Raw genomic sequence first — 20,035 nt, 5'->3', positions numbered from 1 at the left:
GGAGGGCGACGGAGGACAGGGGAACCGGAGGTGGTAGGTAGCTCGAGGACTGCGGGGCCCAGGAGTAAAGAGCAAAGTAAAGGGTTCCTGCGGTCGGAGGCGCGTTGTTGCGGTTAAAGCCGTAACACGTCGCGTCCGAGCTGCAGCCGCTTCTTAACTACCCGCTCGCCGCGAAGCGCGCTCGGATACCTGCTTGGTAGCCACGCCGCGCATTTATAATATACGCGCCTGAGACGCGGCATCGATTATTGGCCATACACGACCGCAGAGCTCTCTCTCTCTCTCTCTTTGTCTTTCACTTGCTCGAAGTCAGCGGATTCGTAGTAACGACAATTTTCGATAACAAAAACCTCCAGCAAAAAGTAAAAGTATACGAACGCAATTATAATATATCAAGATGAATCGGGGTTGCAGCAACGTTTTTCGCGGGCGAAACGCGCCCGGTTCGAACACACTTTTATTACGCGAAGCACGGCGCGTATCAGACGCCTCCATGTGAAATAATGTTATTTTGATCAATTGAAAGTATAATTCGATATCGCGGATGCGCGAAAAATACAGATACGCTTGTACGCATATATGTGGAATGACGACGAAAGAATTGCGTTCGTGACGATGTTATAACGAGCTGCAAAAAATGTAAAAGGAAAACGTTTTTGCGAAGTAAAAGAATCCAGTTTGCGATAATAAAATGCATTCACTGTCGCATGGAATCCGCGTCGCGCGAAACTAATCCGCGCGACTTGATAACGCAGAGAGAGAGAGAGAAAGAGAGAGAGAGAGAGAGAGAGAGAGAGAGAGAGAGAGAGATGTTTCCATAAACCGTAACAAAAAAAAAAAACGAAGATACACGGGAATCCTGGCGCGAGCCGGCGCGCGTAAGAAGAATTTTATGCGCCGCGCGTGCAATTATAATACCCAAGTCGAAATAAATGGCGGACGATTACCCAGGCGACCGCAGGATTCCCGGTAACTCTTGGCGAGGCGACAGCTGACGTATAAATGTACGTTTATGCTAGATGGTCATTCCAAACTGACCAAAAGAAAAAAGTCTACACCAGTCTGTCACGTGCAATTATAACGCAGCGTGTCAGCACGTAAAGTAAACGCGACCGCAGAGTCCTGTTTGCTTATTTAAATCTTACGGGGGGGGGGGGGACATGCTGCAACTGCGAGTTTTGGCGCAAAAACGCTCACGTTGAACGCGTCATGAGAAACAATTTACTGTAATCTCATGCACGATTATATACAATCGCCGATTATATGTGCGAACCTTCTTACGCGCATGGAAATCGCAGTTTAAACGGACATATTGTAATTTGCGAGTGAAACACAAAAAAGAAAACAATTGTTCAATTTTCTACGGTTTTTTACACCGGCGACGTCCTTGCGTTCTTCCTGCAGCTTTTCCGCACCTTCGTCCTTCGCGCGGATTGGGAGAAAACGCGTGCGTTTTGCTCTCGTGTCTGTGGTTCGCGTGTCGATTTCTATTCGTCGATTGCAAAAGCGGTTTCACCGGTTCATTAAATTCGCACAGGACCTTCGGTATTAATTAAAATCGAAGAAATCGGCACGCGCACACAATATCGCCTCGCCGAAGCATATAAAATTCACGTAAAGCGCGCCCGATGACTTTTTTTTATATGCACGCGCTTACTGCAAATCTTTTTGCCACTCATTACGCTTCGAAGGGTGTGATTATTATAACACGTACATGAAAATCGTAAAGACGACGATTTCGCTTCAATTTCACCACTCGATTCGAAGAGATAACGGTTGTCCATTAAGATTGCCAGTAACGATAATGAATCCCTCGCGCGTCGATCAAACCACTGTACCGGTGGCCGGTTTTTGTTAAAATGAGAAAAACCATTAGGTTTCCGTAGCGCAATATGGGCCCAATCAGATCACTTCGCTTTCCACTTTAATGCCTATTTGATTTGCGTCCGCTAACGATGCTGTCTAAATGTCAATCCGCGCGTTTTTCCGCGTTTTTCTTTTCTCTTACGGTTTTTTTTCAATGGAAGAAATTTCACATTGAATTTTCGCATTTTGTTCTTTGATACACACTTATCGGCAACACACACACACACACACGTGTGTACCGTTACGACAATCTAAGAATCTGGATGGAACAAGCTTGCCGAAGCAACGATTTATACATCCGCGGGAGAACCATGCGTGAAATATAGAAATCTGCATATTAAACGGAACGTGAAGATAAAGAAAAAACGTTGCAAATTTCCGATTTAAAGCGTTAATAGAATCGTGATCGACAGTTGCGAATGCGCTCGGAGTAAAACTCGATATCTCTCCGAGAGAGTTGCCGAATATCACGATCCGCCTCCGTTACGCAAGATATCATTTAGAAATTTATTTTTACGAGCTCGAATAATAAGCGAAACTAACACGCGTTTGGCTTAACCATTTAATGATTTTGATGATTACTCGTATACGATCTTCTTATATTTTACGGATGAGCGTGCGAAAAAGAACGAAGAAAGAAACGAACAGGAAACCGTATTGAATTCGTTTAAAAAAAAAAAAGCTAGACATTAGATTTCTTACAAAGCTTCAACAAATCGCATTACGTTTTATTGCAAAAATTTACGTATCTTCCGCGAAAAGTTTTAAATTATTATTTATTAAGAAGTTGCGCGATTTATTCGCGCGTACAGATCGCAAATCCAGGTGAGAAAACGCAACAACCTTCTGCTGCCATCTGCAATCTATCTCGGGCCAAAACGTGAAACTCGTTCGTACATACCTTTGGTCGAGGTCTCTGGTGGAACTCGGTGGGTAAAAACGATCTACCGAGCTGGCTCGAGCGCGCGTTTCAACACCCGAGGTAAATCCGACGCAATAATTAACAAGTCCGCCCGGTTTAATGTCGACGTCTTCGAGTACATGCAAGGAAACGAAAAACAAAAGCAAACACGATTTCAAGAACATGAAATTGCGCTAAATATCGGCGATCATCAATAACGCCAATCAAAAATCAATCTTCTCGGTGACAAATCGATTGGGGAGTTCTTCAACCGAACCACATCGTTGCCGGAGAGAGTTGCCTATTTTAAGAGAACGCGCGCGCGGAAGGAACGATTTATTATTAATTTCTCCCCGAGTTCTGTATTTGCGGTTTTAGACTGATTACGAGGACCATGTTTGTCCTGAACGGCGCACGTGGGCGGCACGATATGAGGGATCGTCTTACCTCAGATCATCCCCGCGCTTCCAGAGAGCGCGCGAGATAGAAGCCGCAGGAAACAGGTTACGCCGCACGAACACGCTCGCGAACGCTTTTGCATACGTAACAGCTTTTCCCAGACAGTTGATCGAGTGCCTGGGTATTTGCACTTCCGGAATAAGATTAATACGATACAAAATTCTTGTTTTTTTTTTTGCAAACCTCCTCTTGTAAAAATCAAACTTAAAGACGAAATACAATACAATAGGAAAATAAAGACGGTTTCTATACAAAACTGCTCGTAGCAGCTTTTGTTTCTCAGTAATTACAGTTTTTCATTTCGAACATAAGAACTGTCTTTGCTGCGAACAAAAGCAAAGAGAGAGAGAGAGAGAGTGTGTGTGTGTGTGTGTGTGTGTGAAACTATGACTACGTTTACACATACTGGTAAAACCGTTTTAATAAAAACCGTTTTAGATGTCTTTAGTACAAAACCGGACTTAGATGTCCTGTAAACGTTCCTTGTACTGATGTTATTAAAACCGTTTTAGTAAAAATCAAAGTTAGGTGTCCTGTAAACGGACATCTAAGTCCGGTTTTGTACTAAAACGGTTTTACCAGTACGTGTAAACGTAGTCTATTGGATTATTGCAAGTGTTTTATCGAAAGAATCTCTCGATCACGTTTTGTTAAAAAAAAAAAATACTAGTTTGAAGAGACAAATACTAGTTTGAAGACCAGTTTAAACGGGGCACGCCAGTATGCTCGCCGATTAATATAACGGCTTCCTGCTTCTAATAACGACCCTCCAAGGCAACATAACGAATAGTCGCGTTATCCACGCGCGTCCATGCTCGGGTTTTCGGTTTAGTGAGAACAAGGACTGACGGTTCTCTCGCTCTTTGGTTACGGGAAGGAAGGAGGGGGAGAAGAAGGTGTAAGAGGAGGAGGAAGAGAAGTAGGAGGAGACGAAGAGGGTTGAAGGGGGTGGCAGATTGATCCGTCACGGAGCGCGAGCACAATCACCCCATTAGACATTATGTGCCTCCCGGTCACACGCACGCATTCGCCGACTCGGGCATCACGCACGCGTGTGTGCGTGCGCGTATGCGTGCGTGTGCGCGAGCGTGCGGGCCACCGAAATGTATCCGCTCTCAATAACCTCGAGTTCTCTCTCTCTCTCTCTCTCTCTTTCTCTCTCTAAACTATTGCTACTTGCTCTCGTCCGGTTCTCGCGCACTGCGGACAATTTGCAATTGCGGAGGACGAGTCCTCGAATTTCGTGCTTGCGCGCGATCGCGATCGACAGGAAATCTCGCAACGATAGTTCTCTTTTCTCGCATTTGTCGTGTGAATCAAGAGAAAATCGACAGCACCGGTACACGTGTCGTTAGCTCGTTTCGCCTTCGCACACTTCGAGCACACGAAGAGCGCGAAAGCGCGTGCGGCGACACGGCGCGCTGCTCACCATTTCCCGCGACTGCCGCAGAGCCACCCACGTAGCCCGCCGCTCGTTTTTCATCCGACAAATAGCTTTTCTGTCGCGCGCGAGAAGAACCAAGTGCATGTGCGACATGCGTACGCGCCTCATTCATTTCGCACGCGCGTGTGCTCGTAAGATTATTATTATCCTAACGGCCCCAGGACCGTCGCACGCGCGCGCGCCTCTGATCAAAATCCGACGGTGTTGTTAATTCTGTTTTTCTTATTTTTATCCAAGTACATTGAAAGACCTTTATCTAAAAATATATATATAAAATTATGATTAAAACCTAATTTATTTTAATTTATATACATATATATATATATGTATATATGTTTTATGGATATATATATGTATATATGTGTATACAAAGATATTTATATTAAGTTTTATTTATTTCTATTAAGTTTCATGTATTAACGATTCAAAATGTGCATCGCAATAGTATTTCTCTCGTTGGCAAACATGTGCTTAAGCAAAATTCTGTTCGCTTCATCCGCCGTGTTTTCGGCACCAGTGCTCCGTCGATACGTTTATGCACGTGGCAAAACCATCTGGCATCTGGCGCTAAAATCAGAGCGAAGATATCTCACAGAGAAACTGCTTTGAGAATTCGCATATAAATTAGACGTTATTCGGAGAATGCGAGGCAGTGAAAAATATGTTGTGCTCAATTAATATTTTCTTTTTGAAGTAGACTAGTCACACGCAAGATATATCTATATATCACACGCGATACATATCAGAACGACAGACTAATAACGAGACTTCATTTTTTTCGATTTAAAAAAAAACAAAAAAAAACAAACAAATAATTTAAGAAAGTCTTTCTGTGTGCATTATTAAATTATAAAGAAAGAGAGATTAAGAAAATCTACGTCTCTCATCTGTTATTGAAAATTATTCCATGATATTATTGCTTTTTGTAACTTTTCTCCGTTCTCAAGAAGAAAAATGAACGTGTTCTTACAAAGGAGGGATTTTTCTAGTTAAAAAAAAAAAGAAGAAAGAAAAGAGGAGAAAAGTGAAGGCTGTGCCAAGTTACAAAGGGTAGTGCCGCGCAGGGTGGTTCGACTTATGGCGACTGAGGTCGAAGGGCCGGAGGAAGAAAAAGAACGAGAGAACGAAGAAGCGAGAAAGAGAGAGAGATAACGGGCGAGGTGAGATGAATAAATAAGAGGGTTTTGAAAGGAGCTCGTTGTGGTCCAAGAGGTTATTACGTGGCGTCACGCGATGATGTATCCGCGCTGGTTCAGATTGTCTCCGCGAGATGGGACCACAGACCGTGAAATATGCACCAACCCCCGGGTTAAACCCCCTGGAGGCGCGTCACCCGCCCTTATTCACGACTGCAACCATCACCTTTAGACGCCGAGAAGGAGATCGTCATCTCTTTTCGAACAACACATTGTTGTTTTCCACCTATTTAACTAAAAACGTTCAGCGCGACAATTTAAAATATTCAAAAGATTTGCAATTAAAAGCGTTATTTGCAAAATCGATATATCTTCAGACCATTCTAATATTCCGAAAAGTTATATCACAGCTTTTTCGACAAATAATGCTTTCTTCTCTCTCTAATCCCGAATTATGAATGTTTGGTTTGTTTTTTATATCAAATCTTATTTAAAAGATATATAATATGTGAATAACGATGTGAGAGTACAATACCACTGTGTGCCACGCAACGAAACACGTCTGCTCGATGATTAACGAGCAAAAGAATTTTTATGCGCGACGCATCAAAATCTCGGCTTTTTTCACATCTGTTGGTCGATCGATAGCTTTTAAAATACTCCGGTAAATCAGGATAGATTCGCGTATATATATACATATATGTATATAACGCAACGTCGAAAAGGGAGTATTCGGAGTGCGTGGCAATAATTTCCATATATGTGAGGTGCAGTGACGGCGCATAGATCACGGTCGCCCACAGCGGCACGCGACAGCACGTGCTCATGCTGCCTCTGTTACACGTTACCCTTCATGTTTCATCGCTATACTCGGGAACATAGTCCTTCGAGGGACTTTCCGCCCACCGCAAAACGACAACTACTCAAGCGCGTCCCTCTTTATGCGCACGATGTAACCCTTCTTCCAGCCATTAGCGTTATTCATGCGATGATACGGGAAGCTCCTGAAATGCGGCTGCATTTTCTAAAAAAACTTAATTTCTCTCTGTCGTTCTTTAACAAAACGGGGAGAAGAAAGTAACGCGATTATTTTCTACATCTTTCGAATTATTCGACATTTATAACCGTTACACGATGTCATAAATTCGTCGACGCACTGTGTAATAATTACGTCTAAACAAGGGGATAACGAACAGAACGTAATCACATTATGATGCTGTGGCCTTTAGCTCTCGCGGGAACCTTGGAGGGTTGCGTGTTTGACATTTAGCATTTCCCCGAGGGAAGGCCGCCTCTTTGTCTGTCATCGAGGAGTCTTATTCCTGTAACATTATGATGTATCGTCAGAGACAAAACGTAACATTTGTATTAACATTGCACTGATTATTAATCTTTCTTTTTTCTTCTCCCTTTTTCTCTGTTACTCTTTCGCTCCGTTGGAATCTAAATATTTTTAATCTATTCCGTAATAAACAATATAAGATATTGTCGCAGTGTTTTCAATTAGCGATTTATCTGACGTAACATCGACTGTTTAGCGCCGATGAACCTCTCACGAAACAACAAGAATTTATTTCAGGGCATCGCGATTTCTTTCGGTATCAAGCGGACACGTCTAACCGGACAAAATTAACAAAGTTCTCTTCTTAAGATTAACGATACTTTAGAGCTCTTTTAAAGAGATCGTCCTTTTCCATACATCCCGCGTCTCCCGCCAGGAATGCTCGGTATTAACCGCCACCTTGGTCGCCTCCCTCTCATTCTGTCCGCGTTACTCTTACACCCCCTCGTCTTGCACGATCCCCACTTCGTTATTCTCCATCACCGCACTACCCTCGGAATGGGAGGACCAAAAAAAGAGTAGCAATTGTCGGAACTTGAAAGCGGGGCATTTTATGATGACTACAAAAGTGGTCGCGGCCACCACCGGCTTGGGGTGGCGAGAAAGAGGGTGGCATGGTGCGGCGAAGCCGAGGGTGAGCCGCCACCACTACCAACGCCATCACTATCCGCCGCTACCTCCTTTTCTTCGTCCTTAACAGGACCAAGCCGGGAAAACGTGAGGGAGAACGGGCGAGGCGACGGAAGGATCGAGAGAGCACGACTATCACTCTCGGCAGGATAGCGGAGGCGGCAGGGACTTGAATTGATTGCTTTCATTACGCAAAAAAGTCGCCTTCTCTTTCCTTTCCCGCACGAGCCATCCCCCTCACCTTGTCCTTCGTATTTTTAACTTCTGCCGCGCGACACTGGCGAATAAGTAAGTGTGCTATTTACATCAAATCTCGTGAGTTATTGCCGCCTACCTTTCTTTTCTCTATTCTGGTGCCGCCATTCGGAAGAATTTACTCGAGGGTACGGTCTTTATTACGTGTCCACTAACATACGACACATTTCACGCTACAATGAAAATGTTTTGACATCGCGTTAAAATCGAAAAAAAAAAAAAATTTTTTTAAGTATTTTTTCAATCTCTTAGTTTTCGAGAAAGTTGAGACACAAACGTTAGCAAAAAAAGACAAGCTTTCAAGTTCCTCAGATTATCTCATTGTTACTCAATTGATTGCAACGTATGTAATATATATACTTGAACAATATCACAGACTAGGATTGATTGTACGGGATATATGATAAAAGAGATTAATGCAACGATCGCTAGACGGGATTAGGAAGGATAGTGGCTCGTCTAGGCACTGATTAGAGACAGCCAAGAGCACGATGCAACCGCATTACCCCAATGATCGATGCACCCTGTGCGGTGACCTCATCTGCATCTACCCCCCCACGTACACCGCAGTGATGCTTCCCATCCTCCGCCGCAGCGCAGAACTCGCGTTGGGCCTCCGGGTGCGTCCCTATTCGCCTACAAATGCGTCGTCTCGGGCACTGGTGCAATCATGTAGAGGACATATTACCCGTCAACGCGGCCGGAGCCGCTCGTTCGTTCAGGCAAATGATATGCCAAAGAGTAATCTCAAGCGAGATCCTCGAGAGATTAGGTTCACCGGCGTAGTAATGACGAATGGAGGGTCTTATGTCTCGTGAGAATGACGCGTCAGGTGAAGCAGGAAGTTTTTTTCTTTGGCGAGAAGGGCGAAAATACAAAAACTTTAGATTATCGCCGTGTCACTTTTACGAAAATAGATGAAAGAGCAGAGATTTTTGCAAGGGGGCGGGAATAAACCAAATTTGGATTATTATCGTGTCACTTTGGCGAGTAAAAATTGTTGTATATATACACAAAGAGAGACGAGATATAAAATTAGGTATCGTCTCTTGTCTCGAAATCAATTTTGTACGCGCGCGACTTCCCGCGCGAGTTCGTCGATATTCTCACGGATTGACAACCGGATCGACGACGAGTTGTGTTGCTAGGAAGTTTTGTCGCTCCGGCTGAGCACGAGAGTGTCGGTGTTTCATATACCGGTTGCACAACGACACCGGTGTGTTTGACAAGACGCGTACGTAAGTAAAGTTTCGCGATCTCGGATATCTAGTGTCACGGCGAGCGGACGGTGACGCGGGGGCAGTAAAGGAAGAAAGAAAAAGAAATCACGAAAAAGAACGCACTCGAATGTAAACCGGACCCTTGTGAGATTCGCGGCCCGGCGACGGTCCCACCGACGACGGTGATGGCTGACCGCACCTTCCGGGCGATCCGGCTCGATCCATGCGCCTCGGACCGAAGCCTAGCCCTTCTCAGCGTAACATTTAAAAAGCTGTCGGTTGTGTTATAATCACATAACTTGTATAATCTCGCCGCGTTCGTCTCACACCAACATGTAAAATTTTATAATAATTTTTTTAACCACATCTATATATCACAAAATATTTTGCCCCCATTTTTATTAGAAAAAAAGTCTCGTTTCTTTTTGGTTTCTTCTTAATTGCTTTTAATTTACAATTATTAAATGTGTAAAAAAAATTTATATAAACATGTACACAAGTAAGTACAGAAATTAAACAATATGCGAGAATAAAATGTGGAGACAAACGGATGTATTTATGAGCGATAAACATTTATAATGTTTCGTACTAGTCGACGTTTTAAGCGCCGTAAACTGTAAGTCTCTTCCGGTGAATAAGTATCTATATTTTACGATACGTATCATATCCGAGAATAAGTTCCCAAGGAACGCCAAGAAGAGCGAAATACGCCGCAGTTCATAAACCAGTACCTACATATCGCGCGGCCCCACCTTCCCCTTTGGATTCCCCACTTATTGCTCGCGACTTGCGAGTCTTTTTCTCCCTCGGCCACCTTTGCCATCCTTCCGCGGCCCGTGTCCACGGTGTTTGTCCCCATGTAATCAGTCTTGTAATTAGTCTCGGCGATGCATGTCGCGGAACGTCGTGTGATACGCTCTGAGAGTTAATCCTTTTAGTGTTAAGTTATTGTAACATTATGACACAAACGAGAGAAAAGTTTGTATGCAAACGTTGTGTCTACGAATGATCTTCGCAAACTGCGCCAAGATTATAATTTTCAAGTAGCTTCTAGCGGTTTATTTCTTCACATTTTAACAAATAGCTGGTGATGACAAGTTTTGACGTAATAAGGCTGATAAAAAAAGAAGAGGAAAAACTATGTACGTAAATAACAAATAACAAAAACTAATTGCTGAGATTTTGCAAAAAACTCAAGAGAGAGATCGAAGAGTGCAATTAGTGAAAAATTTGTTGTAAAATAGGTGACAAACTGATAAATGTGCTTCGTTCATCTCATTCAACGTTTTTCTACCAATACGCTCATCTCCAATTTCTTTTTATCGATCGATGATCGACGTGTGCCACAATGCATTCCGCAGAAAGAAATGTCCCATACCGCATTTGCGGAGAAGAGGAAGTGAATCGCAACACAAGAGGGTAACTTTTAAATAAATAAAATCGATAGTGCGCGACATCGTAGCCAAGGAAGCCCAAGAGATACGACTTCCTCTCTCTCTCTCTCTCTCTCTCTCTGTTTCTCGGTCGAAGAAGAAGGACACCCTCATGAATAAGCAGTGCTCACGGGGGTGTGCGCCGCGTGATTTCGCGCGGGACTGTTAGCGGTAGACCAGCCGGCGAGCGTTTGTTTCGCGCTCGCCTTCGTCTCTCCACCATCTCCGAGAATTCTCCGCCACCCTCTTGCCGCCCTGTCTACCTTGCCTGCCCACCCCGCACCCGGTCCATCCCGTTTCTGCCGCCGCGATGCCAATAACGAGGTTATCTCGTGCGACGCCGCTGCCGTTTCCGTAGAAACCCCTAGTTGCAGGGCGCTCCCCCACCCGGCTGTGACGCCGCATCGACCAATCACGCCCGGCTGGATGTTGATCGAGGGATGCAAAAGGCGGGGTCGGTCGCGGCGTGGGGATAAAAGCTCGCCGCCGCGAGGCGGGGGTCGGAAAGCTGTCTGAAGTCACGTGTGTCCGTCGACAGAAGCTACCTTCGTGCTCCTCCACGTCGTCGGCTCGGTTTGCCGCTTCTCGGCTTGACTAGCTCGGTTTCAGCTCGCGCGCCGCTTTTTCGAGGGCGCGAAAAGAGCAAAGCGCGTAGCGGTTGATTAAGTCAACTTCCGGAACTTTTGTCTCACGAATCTCAAATCTGTCGCTCCGGAAAAAGTTGTCGCGCTTTGGTTCACGTTCTCCGATTTATTGGTTTGTCATCACGCTCTCTCGTCTCTATTATCTGTCAAAGATGCGTGGAATAAAATATTGCTGCATTTGGACGGATATGCGCGACGTGTTCTTTTAAATAAAACTACAGAGAAACCCAGCGCGGATCGGATACAAGTGGCAAACATTGACATTGACAGCGTTATAATCAAATGTTAGACACGTCAAAACTTTTATTAAAGAGAATCCTGACATATTGTTCACAAGAGCGGACAAAGGTAATATCACGGTTGTTATTAGAAAAAACTTTATTATCAAATGTTAGACACGTCAAACTGAATTTCGACAATTCGACAAAATATTTGCACATGCAAGAAACGTTGAAATATTTTAAATACGAGTGTTGTAACTGGACCACTTGGATGCAGTGAACGAGATTGTGATTGTGACGAACAATAAAAATATAAAGTGCTCGTCGTATGTGTAACTGTCTTATTCAAAGTGTATTATAAGATATATGTCTTTTTGTTGTTATAAAAAAGCCCACATCTTCAGCTACAATAAGCTAGCAACATTCGTCGCGGACAAGGATTAAGTGCAATAATCTATCTTTCTCTCTCTTTCTCGGAAGGGAATTAATAAAAAAAAAACCCATGTGAAAAAGGTTTACACGCTCAAGAAATACCGAATGCTCAAACTCAAATGTTCGCGTAATAATGCGTGAGTAGCGCCTCGAGAAAGTCTTCCCGCGAGTGTGAGATCAGATTGATTCTTCCGACGGGGACACGGCGCTGGATTCACGAAGATGAAGCGACGGCCGACCGGTTGTCCGCAGCAGCCACCCGTCGTTCGGCACAAAGACGCTCCTGATGACAGTTATTGTGCCGCGTCGCCGACTGATCTGCCCCGTTCTCGTTAGAAAGAGGCGAGAGCCACTTTTCTAGAAGAGCGTGTGAGAGATCTTTCTCGGTGGTCAAAAAAAGGTTCGTCGGTTCTTCGGATGCATTTCGTATAATTGCATATAAAATCCACCCTGGGCTGGGAGAAGCAGGCACCTGGACTCCCGATGGCCGTCGGGCCCGGCAGTGCCGCGATGGACCTCAGCACTACCCTGAGTAGTGCCTACCGATACAATCAGAACATGATGGAATATTACACTTGTAAGAGATTACTCACACAGTCTCGTATCACTTTATCGCTAGTGTTAAACATCATCAGTCATTAGTCACGGTCATCACAGTTAGTTTTCTCTAACGCCTCACTGAAATGTGTACATCATCTATGGCGATATTTTGTTTGCTTTCTTGCCTTCTTTACATGTATATGTTTTTGAGAGAGAAACTGGAGTATTTTACAATTTCAAAATTAATATCTCATCGTTATATATAACGCTGCATTTCAATCCTTGATATTATCTCTCTTTGATATTATTATTCTCGCCATATATACGTTTATCTCGCAAGTAATTGCAATTCAAACTACATCGGATAGTTTACAAGTTATTTCACATATACAGCGTGTTGTGAACTCACTTCGCAGATCACTTGCGTCGGATAACAATTCTATAAGGACGCGATTTTAATCACTTCCAGATATAAAAAAAAAAAGAATCTAACCTTACGATCGCTCACGACTGTTTTCTCGCGCTCGAGAGTTTTTTCTGACGCTCTCAGTTTGCTGCGCACATACCGACCATTTCTTGCGTTTTATATTTCTTCTAGCGGCGATTCGAAGGTGCGCGCGAGTTCGATGTAATAAAAGCGCGATTGTCGACCGATGTCAATAACTAATGCAAGAAGAACCGCAGCGTGTACTCGCACACAAAACGATTCTCTCAGGATCGCGAGCGATTTCTCCTCGACGAGTTCGCCGACGCGATTGAGGCACCGATTAAATAGAGCAAATAAGATGAACAGGAAGAGTCGCGAATCCGCGAGATCGGTGGGTAAACGAGAGTGCGAAAACAAGAAATTCAATGGCTTTCAATCGCTAACCGTAGCGGTATCGGTACCGGCAAAAACCTAAAACCGCAATCTTTGCGACGGGCAATCTGTGCGTAGGAGCGATTTCCGCGCGAGTTTCGAAACTCTCTCCTCTCCGAAATCCTAGAAAAATTTATTTACTTCATCTCATCCGCTTTTATCTTCTCCTAAACTTTGCTTGCTAGAAATTTTATCCTAAGAGTTTGGTATTCGCAATTAATTTGCGTTAAGAAATTACAAATCGCCAAATAAACAAAAGATCCAGCTCTTGATCTTTGTCATTGACATAATAGATTATTAACGCGCTTTTAAATCGCGATGCAATCGATCCAAATATATGATAAAATTTCCAAGTAACACGCGCGCGCGCCACATACATGGCGAATTACATTTCTGCGCATATTTTTCTAGCCGTTCGAGTAATAAAGTCCGTCGTATTCGGTCGTTCCGGCAATACATAACGCCAAGGTGTAATGTTATACGGGAACAAAGCAGCGCGATGTCGGAGAAATATCGAGTGACTATATGGAAATCTATATCAAAGTTCTTGGCCTCTCGCGATATATACACACGTACGATCGTGTATCACCGAGTCTTATTTTATTGGTTCTGGAACTCTCCTGAACCGATCCCTACATTCTGAGCGCGCACAAAAGCGAAAGAGAAGATTTTGTTCGTGTTCTTTCGTCGCATAAACAGACAAACCTTTTTAATGAGCGGAAAATGTTTGAACATTTATTTTAGAACTATATAATTTTGGTCCTCACTGTAATTTTGCAATTACAATTGTTAACGGAAGACATTTTGTTAGTGATTTTCAAAAATTTTCCTTCTAAAAGTTTTGCTTATAAATATTTATGCGAATATTCGCGCGTATCTTCAAAAACTCTGATAAGATCTGAGAGATGTAACGAAAATCAAGTCGGTACGATTTCAAATTGCGCAATGAGAGATTTCAATATGTCGTTAGCACACTCTAATATTGAAATTCGTTCGCAATGAAAATGTAATAGCGACTCTCGAACCGATGAGAATCTCTTCCTTCGTCCGGAAATAATCCGTAGCACTTCGATGATCAGCTAGGTTATCTTATTTTGTATCGAGCTGCTTTTTGTATTGGTGGCTCGAATTGCGATTGATTGAGAAATGCCAATTGGCTTTCTCCGATTGCCAATCGAAATATCGACGCAAATTCACACATAAGCTTGATTTTAACGAGTTACTTTAGATCGATAAAAATTGCGTGCAAAATCGCTACTTAATGCTCTTTCGTGAAAAAGTTTCATCGAAATGATGACACGCTTCGTCAATTTTATCAAGTCTTCCGTTCTCTTATCGTAGCTACATTGAATTGCAATTGTCGACCGCAAAAATCGAAGCAAAAATTTGTTTTCTTATATTGAAATAAATTTAAGTTTTACGTGATATATTGGAGACAATAAAAAAAAAAAAATTTTTTTAAATATTTACCTCGCAAGAAGAGCATATCCAATTTACATGAGGCAAATAAAAACGAGTGTAAACCAGAAATAGAAACGGACAATAGAAACACAGTCATGCAGATAGAACTAATAGGGACACTGAAACCGTCTCTTGATTCGGCGTGTTCTCTAGAAGTGCGGAACGGAGCGGTGGCAATAAGCTACGACGACCAGTTCCAGCAGAATCCGTAGTAGCAGTAGCACTAGCTAGTTGATTCGGGGGTGGTCCATGCCGGACCAGAGCCCTCGTATAGCTGTGGTCAGCAGGCGTGACGGCGTGTGTGCGTATAGGGTAGTCATGGAGCCCTGGCAATGCCACCATGGATCCCAACGACTATCGCCCTGACTACCGGCCGCGCCGCGGGGGATGCGACCATAAACGCGAGAGCGAATTGATTTGCGACCGGAAAGCGCGTATCGTTTCCAGTAATGATCGCGGAGACCTCATTGTCTTCGTGCGACGACGAGATCATATCGAGTGAGCCGACACGATATACGATCGCGCGGCAAAAAATTCGTCGTAGTTCACGTCTCATAGAACATCGCGCGTTATTGTAATTACGAAATCTCTTGAAAACGACGCGCGAACACAATAACAACGACTCGAGTTGTCGCGTATTTTAATCATTTTCACTTCTTAATATTTTCATCTACACTTGAATGTACGTTGCAATAATTGTCCAAGCTCATTCAGCGCGTTATGGATCATTTTTATCTCTTCTGATGGAAAATGTATTTAGAAGAACAAGTAAAGCGGGGAGAAAATATCGATTAAAGTGCCATAAGAGTGCGACAGTGGCCGATTTAACTCATTGTCGTCCGAGGGGGAGTTGTCGAAAACAACGATGATCATCGAATCATCGGTGCACTGGCACGAACAGGGAGACATATGTCGCGCAACGCAGAACCCTCCATTACGATATTGGCTCCGAAGTGCCGCTTATCGCGTTAGGCAGCTTTAATGCACGAAAATAAAGCGAGAGTGGCAAGAGAATGGCAGCGGAGAGTAAACTAATAATAATGAATGTTCTCTCGCGACGCGTGTTAATCCTAGAAACGCGCGTTTGTCTTCGATGTCGCGCATAGATAGTTCGCCGACGGAACGACATTCGCAAGAAGCGCGCGAAAGCATAAATTTATATTTAGTGTAACAACAATACGGACAAACGTATTGCCTGAAAAACTACTAAAGCGTAACGGACAAGTTGCTCTCTCAGTAAAGAGTCTCTCGTTTGCAAACGGTACCAACATTCACCAATCTATGATACACCTGTCAAGTGTACAAAGAATGATTTCATGATGACAGACAGTTGGAGAGAAAATTTACATTTACGTTCACGCGATCCGTTTTCTCCGCGATCTTTTCCTCAACGACGATCTCGATTTTACGCGCGTGAAATCTGATTCACGATTAAACGCCCGTGTCTAAACGTCATGATATTTCGCGGTGAATCTCGTTCACGGTACGATTGACACGCGTCGATTTTTTATAAATTCGGTACGTATCAATCAAGTAAGATACGATACCTGAAATATAATACGCCATTGTAACATCTCGAAGCTTGTTTTCATATTAATTATCGACGAATTATTTTCTCTTTGTTTAGAATCAGAGAAAAATTGCAATTGGATTATTCTAATTTAAAGCATATCGAATCTCCCAGTCAGTCGACTAATGCGTTCGATCGATTTCCATTTTTCCAGGTCACGGCGGAGTCAACCAGCTCGGCGGCGTCTTTGTGAACGGAAGGCCGCTACCGGATGTAGTCAGGCAGAGGATCGTCGAGCTCGCGCACAGCGGCGTCCGACCGTGCGACATTTCCAGACAACTCAGGGTATCTCACGGCTGTGTATCTAAGATATTGTCGAGGTGAGTGTATACTACCGACACTGTAGTCTTCCCCGTATAATGTATCCATTACAACCGCAACCTGCCGCCTGAAGATCTCGAGCGATCCGACGGCGCGGCACAGAAAATGACGAGCGATATCAGTTGTCAGTCTGTTGTCTACACCGAAATATGTTCAACCGAATAATTATAATAAATAAACAATCGAGATTTTTCGAAAAACAATTGTTCTTGGAAAACTGATCTAGAAAGATTAAATATACAACTTTTTATTGTATGTACGGTTTTATTCCAAAAAGCAACCCGCTTATTTGAATAAATAATGTAATAAAGATTTCGCGACGAGTGGTTAATTTAACGTTTTTTGTTTCTGAAAACTGCGTATTTCAAGCTTAGAAAACGGGATAACAAACAAACAACATGGTCGAAGGACAAGTGATTTACGAGCGGGATCAAGCTCATCTTGCCAAACGCAACTCCACAATTTCCGCGCCGCGAAGTGGTCAAGGTCATTCGAATCACGAAAGATAGAGAAAGAAAGGAACGGAGATGAGAAGGCAAAAACGCGGAAAGCAAGAGAAACCGGGCAACTCTTTCCGATGCGATTTAATTAAAGACGCTGTTGGAATCGCAAGGCAAACGAACTCGGAGAAAATGCACGGACAGAGAGAGAGAGAGAGAGAAAGAGAGAGAGAGAGAGAGAGAGAGAGAGAGAGAGAGAGAGAGAGANAGAGAGAGAGAGAGAGAGAGAGAGAGAGAGAGAGAGAGAGAGAAAGAAAGAGAGAGAGAGACCAAGCCGGAAGGAAGGAACCAACCCCCCTCAACCTCGCGATACGAGGGTGCGCGACGATATGCGGTTTCCATGTTTTTTCCACCCTCCGACTACTCCCCGCTCCGCTACGTAACGGGTGGCCTCGTGCCGCTTTGATGGCCTGAATGTCATCCGCGTCCCCCGAATATCATCGTCATATATACGCGCTCTTTCATGAATCCAGCATAATAAAGGCCGACTGGATTATTTACTGCCACTACTAGAGTTACCGTTTCCTTTCTTTCTCCAGGCTCAGAACCCTGTTTGGTGATTCGAGTCGCAGAAACGAGATTTTGTCATTAACAATGACAAAATACGCGCCACGTGACGCGATATATCTGTCAGTTGGATTTCACTTCGCGCGCAAACATTGTACGAGAAAAAAGAATTCGACAATCTCAACAATCAAAGGATTCGAACGAATCAATCTGTTGGATCTCTCATTATAATGAAGGAATGTGTTTTTTTTTGTTGCACAAATGCAAGCGATACAAAATTTTGTTACAGCAGCTCGAACGATGACAGCGCGTCCCGAGGTGTTGCCAAATTTAAACGCGGTCTTAAGCCGAAAGAATCCGGTTTGAGTTAAATACATACATAGTTCTTCCGCGTGATGCGCGCGGACTTTATGACCTGAAAATACAGCGTGAACGGTCTTAGAGCCTCTCAACGGCGACGCGACATGACGCCGTTAACGCCGACACGCGTCGTCGACGTGAACGGCGCGAGTCGTGATTAACCCGTTCGCCTTCGTTCGTCGAATCTTAGACGAGACCGGATACCGGGATTTTCTTCTTTCGGCTCCGGGTGGAAGGTTCGTTAAAGTCGGCGACGGCGATGAAAACTTTGACACACTGGTGACCCCATGAAATCAAGTCCCTTTTACCCGGAAAACCTCTTCTAGTTATCGCAACGAAGAGACAGACGAGCACAAAGTGCTCTTCTTCTTTGGAGGTTGCGTTTCGTCGTCCGGCCCGGTCTTTTGTGCGAGTCTGCTTCTGTATTCTGTATGCGGATCCCGGCTCTACGTAAAGCGTTATGATTCGAATCTCGCGAAGTGTCTCTCGCTATAGCGCGCAAACGTGACTCTCTTCTTTTCGAAAACTGACTCGAAACCAAAATTGAAACGTTCTGTTAATGCACTGAAGAAACGAACAAATTTCTACGGTATATTTTAATAGTAAAATTTATAGACGTGTGCGCGTGTGTTTCTTGTTCGGATTATATAATTCTGTGCTTGTATATAGTAACGTGAAAATGATGTCTCGTGCGGTCTCGGTAATAAGGGGCGTAAATAATGTCATTTTTTCACGGAGGTGGCGTTTTCGATTTCGCGCAAGACTGTTTCGAATCCATTTAAATCGAAATTAATGCAGCAAGGGTGAATAATGCACCGGTGACGCCAAGGTCGATTTGAAAAATCGCGCGATCTAATGGCCATTTCACGGTGGAGGCGGTACACGCGAGAGAGGGAGCGAAATACTCCACGAGAGCGAGCATTGCCACATGTGTGTTGGGGTTCGGAATAGGGGTTTTACATCAGAGATATGATCGTAATAATTTCTTGGGGGGAGGATGGCGAGAGACCTGTGTCTCTAACTTGACGCTATTCGAACGCGCAACGCTTTCAAGAGCCACAGGTTCGCAAATACTTTTACTGTGCGACAATCACGCGAGGAAATAACACTTTGATAAATATTACCATAATCTGATAATAGCACTACTGTGTGTGTATACAAGCGCCGGCTTTTTTCACTTAAAAAAAAAAACATACATTGTACAATGTGCGCGTCACGTGTGAACAGGCGATAAATATCTTTGATTAACATAACCGGACCAATAATGAATCGACAATCGATTAAATTTATTTTTTTCTTCATGCGCGCTGAATCGCGACTTTTATTTTAAACCCATCTTTATTCTTCTCGCGATCGAAGGTCTCTAATAGAAATATACAACAAAAGTACACGATTTAAAATTGCTCCCATCGCATACGACGAAAACAATTTAACTAAAACTTTCAATCCTGTGCAACAATTAAAATTGAAATAAAAAAGGATCGCAGAGAAATATAATCCCGAATCGACGATGTCCCAACCCGCTTTTCCTGTAACATGCAACGCAAAAAACCTGTTACGACGCTTTTATTCGCGCAAATGTTTTTCAGCGAAAAACGCGAAGATCTAATACTAGAGCGCGCGCGTATATATGTATATATATATATATAATAGGTATTCGTGCGCGCACGCATGTGCACGTAGTATGCACACGCTTGCAAAATTTGGCGAGATATCCGAGCGGCGGCGGGTATGAGTCGACGCCGATGCCGACGTCGACGCCGACGCCGGCGGCGGACCCACATCCATCAAGGTGGCCCACAAGCGGACCATTATTGCGGTCTATCCAACGTAATTGAATTTAAGCACCAGCGAAGATATTATTTAACTAATTACGCACAAAGGGCGCGTTCACGGCGAGCCAATCGCGATTGCCCATCTCGTATGCGTATATA

General features: G+C 43.8%; 1 protein-coding gene across 1 annotated transcript in view; it reads left to right on the top strand.

Annotated features, from left to right (window-relative positions):
* LOC109859555 overlaps positions 1-20,035 on the top strand; it is a 116,358-nt gene that overhangs the window by 71,279 nt on the left and 25,044 nt on the right. Inside the window, exon 4 of the mRNA XM_020437911.1 lies at positions 16,568-16,733. Within this exon, the coding sequence (XP_020293500.1) occupies positions 16,568-16,733 (166 nt within the window). The remainder of the gene's footprint in view (positions 1-16,567; positions 16,734-20,035) is intronic.

The sequence above is a fragment of the Pseudomyrmex gracilis genome, unplaced genomic scaffold (assembly GCF_002006095.1).
Source record: "Pseudomyrmex gracilis isolate BER0280 unplaced genomic scaffold, ASM200609v1 scaffold_268, whole genome shotgun sequence".
NCBI classification, from domain to species: Eukaryota; Metazoa; Arthropoda; class Insecta; order Hymenoptera; family Formicidae; genus Pseudomyrmex; species Pseudomyrmex gracilis.
Note: the sequence above shows the minus strand (reverse complement) of the source record. Positions and strands in the feature narration are given on the sequence as shown.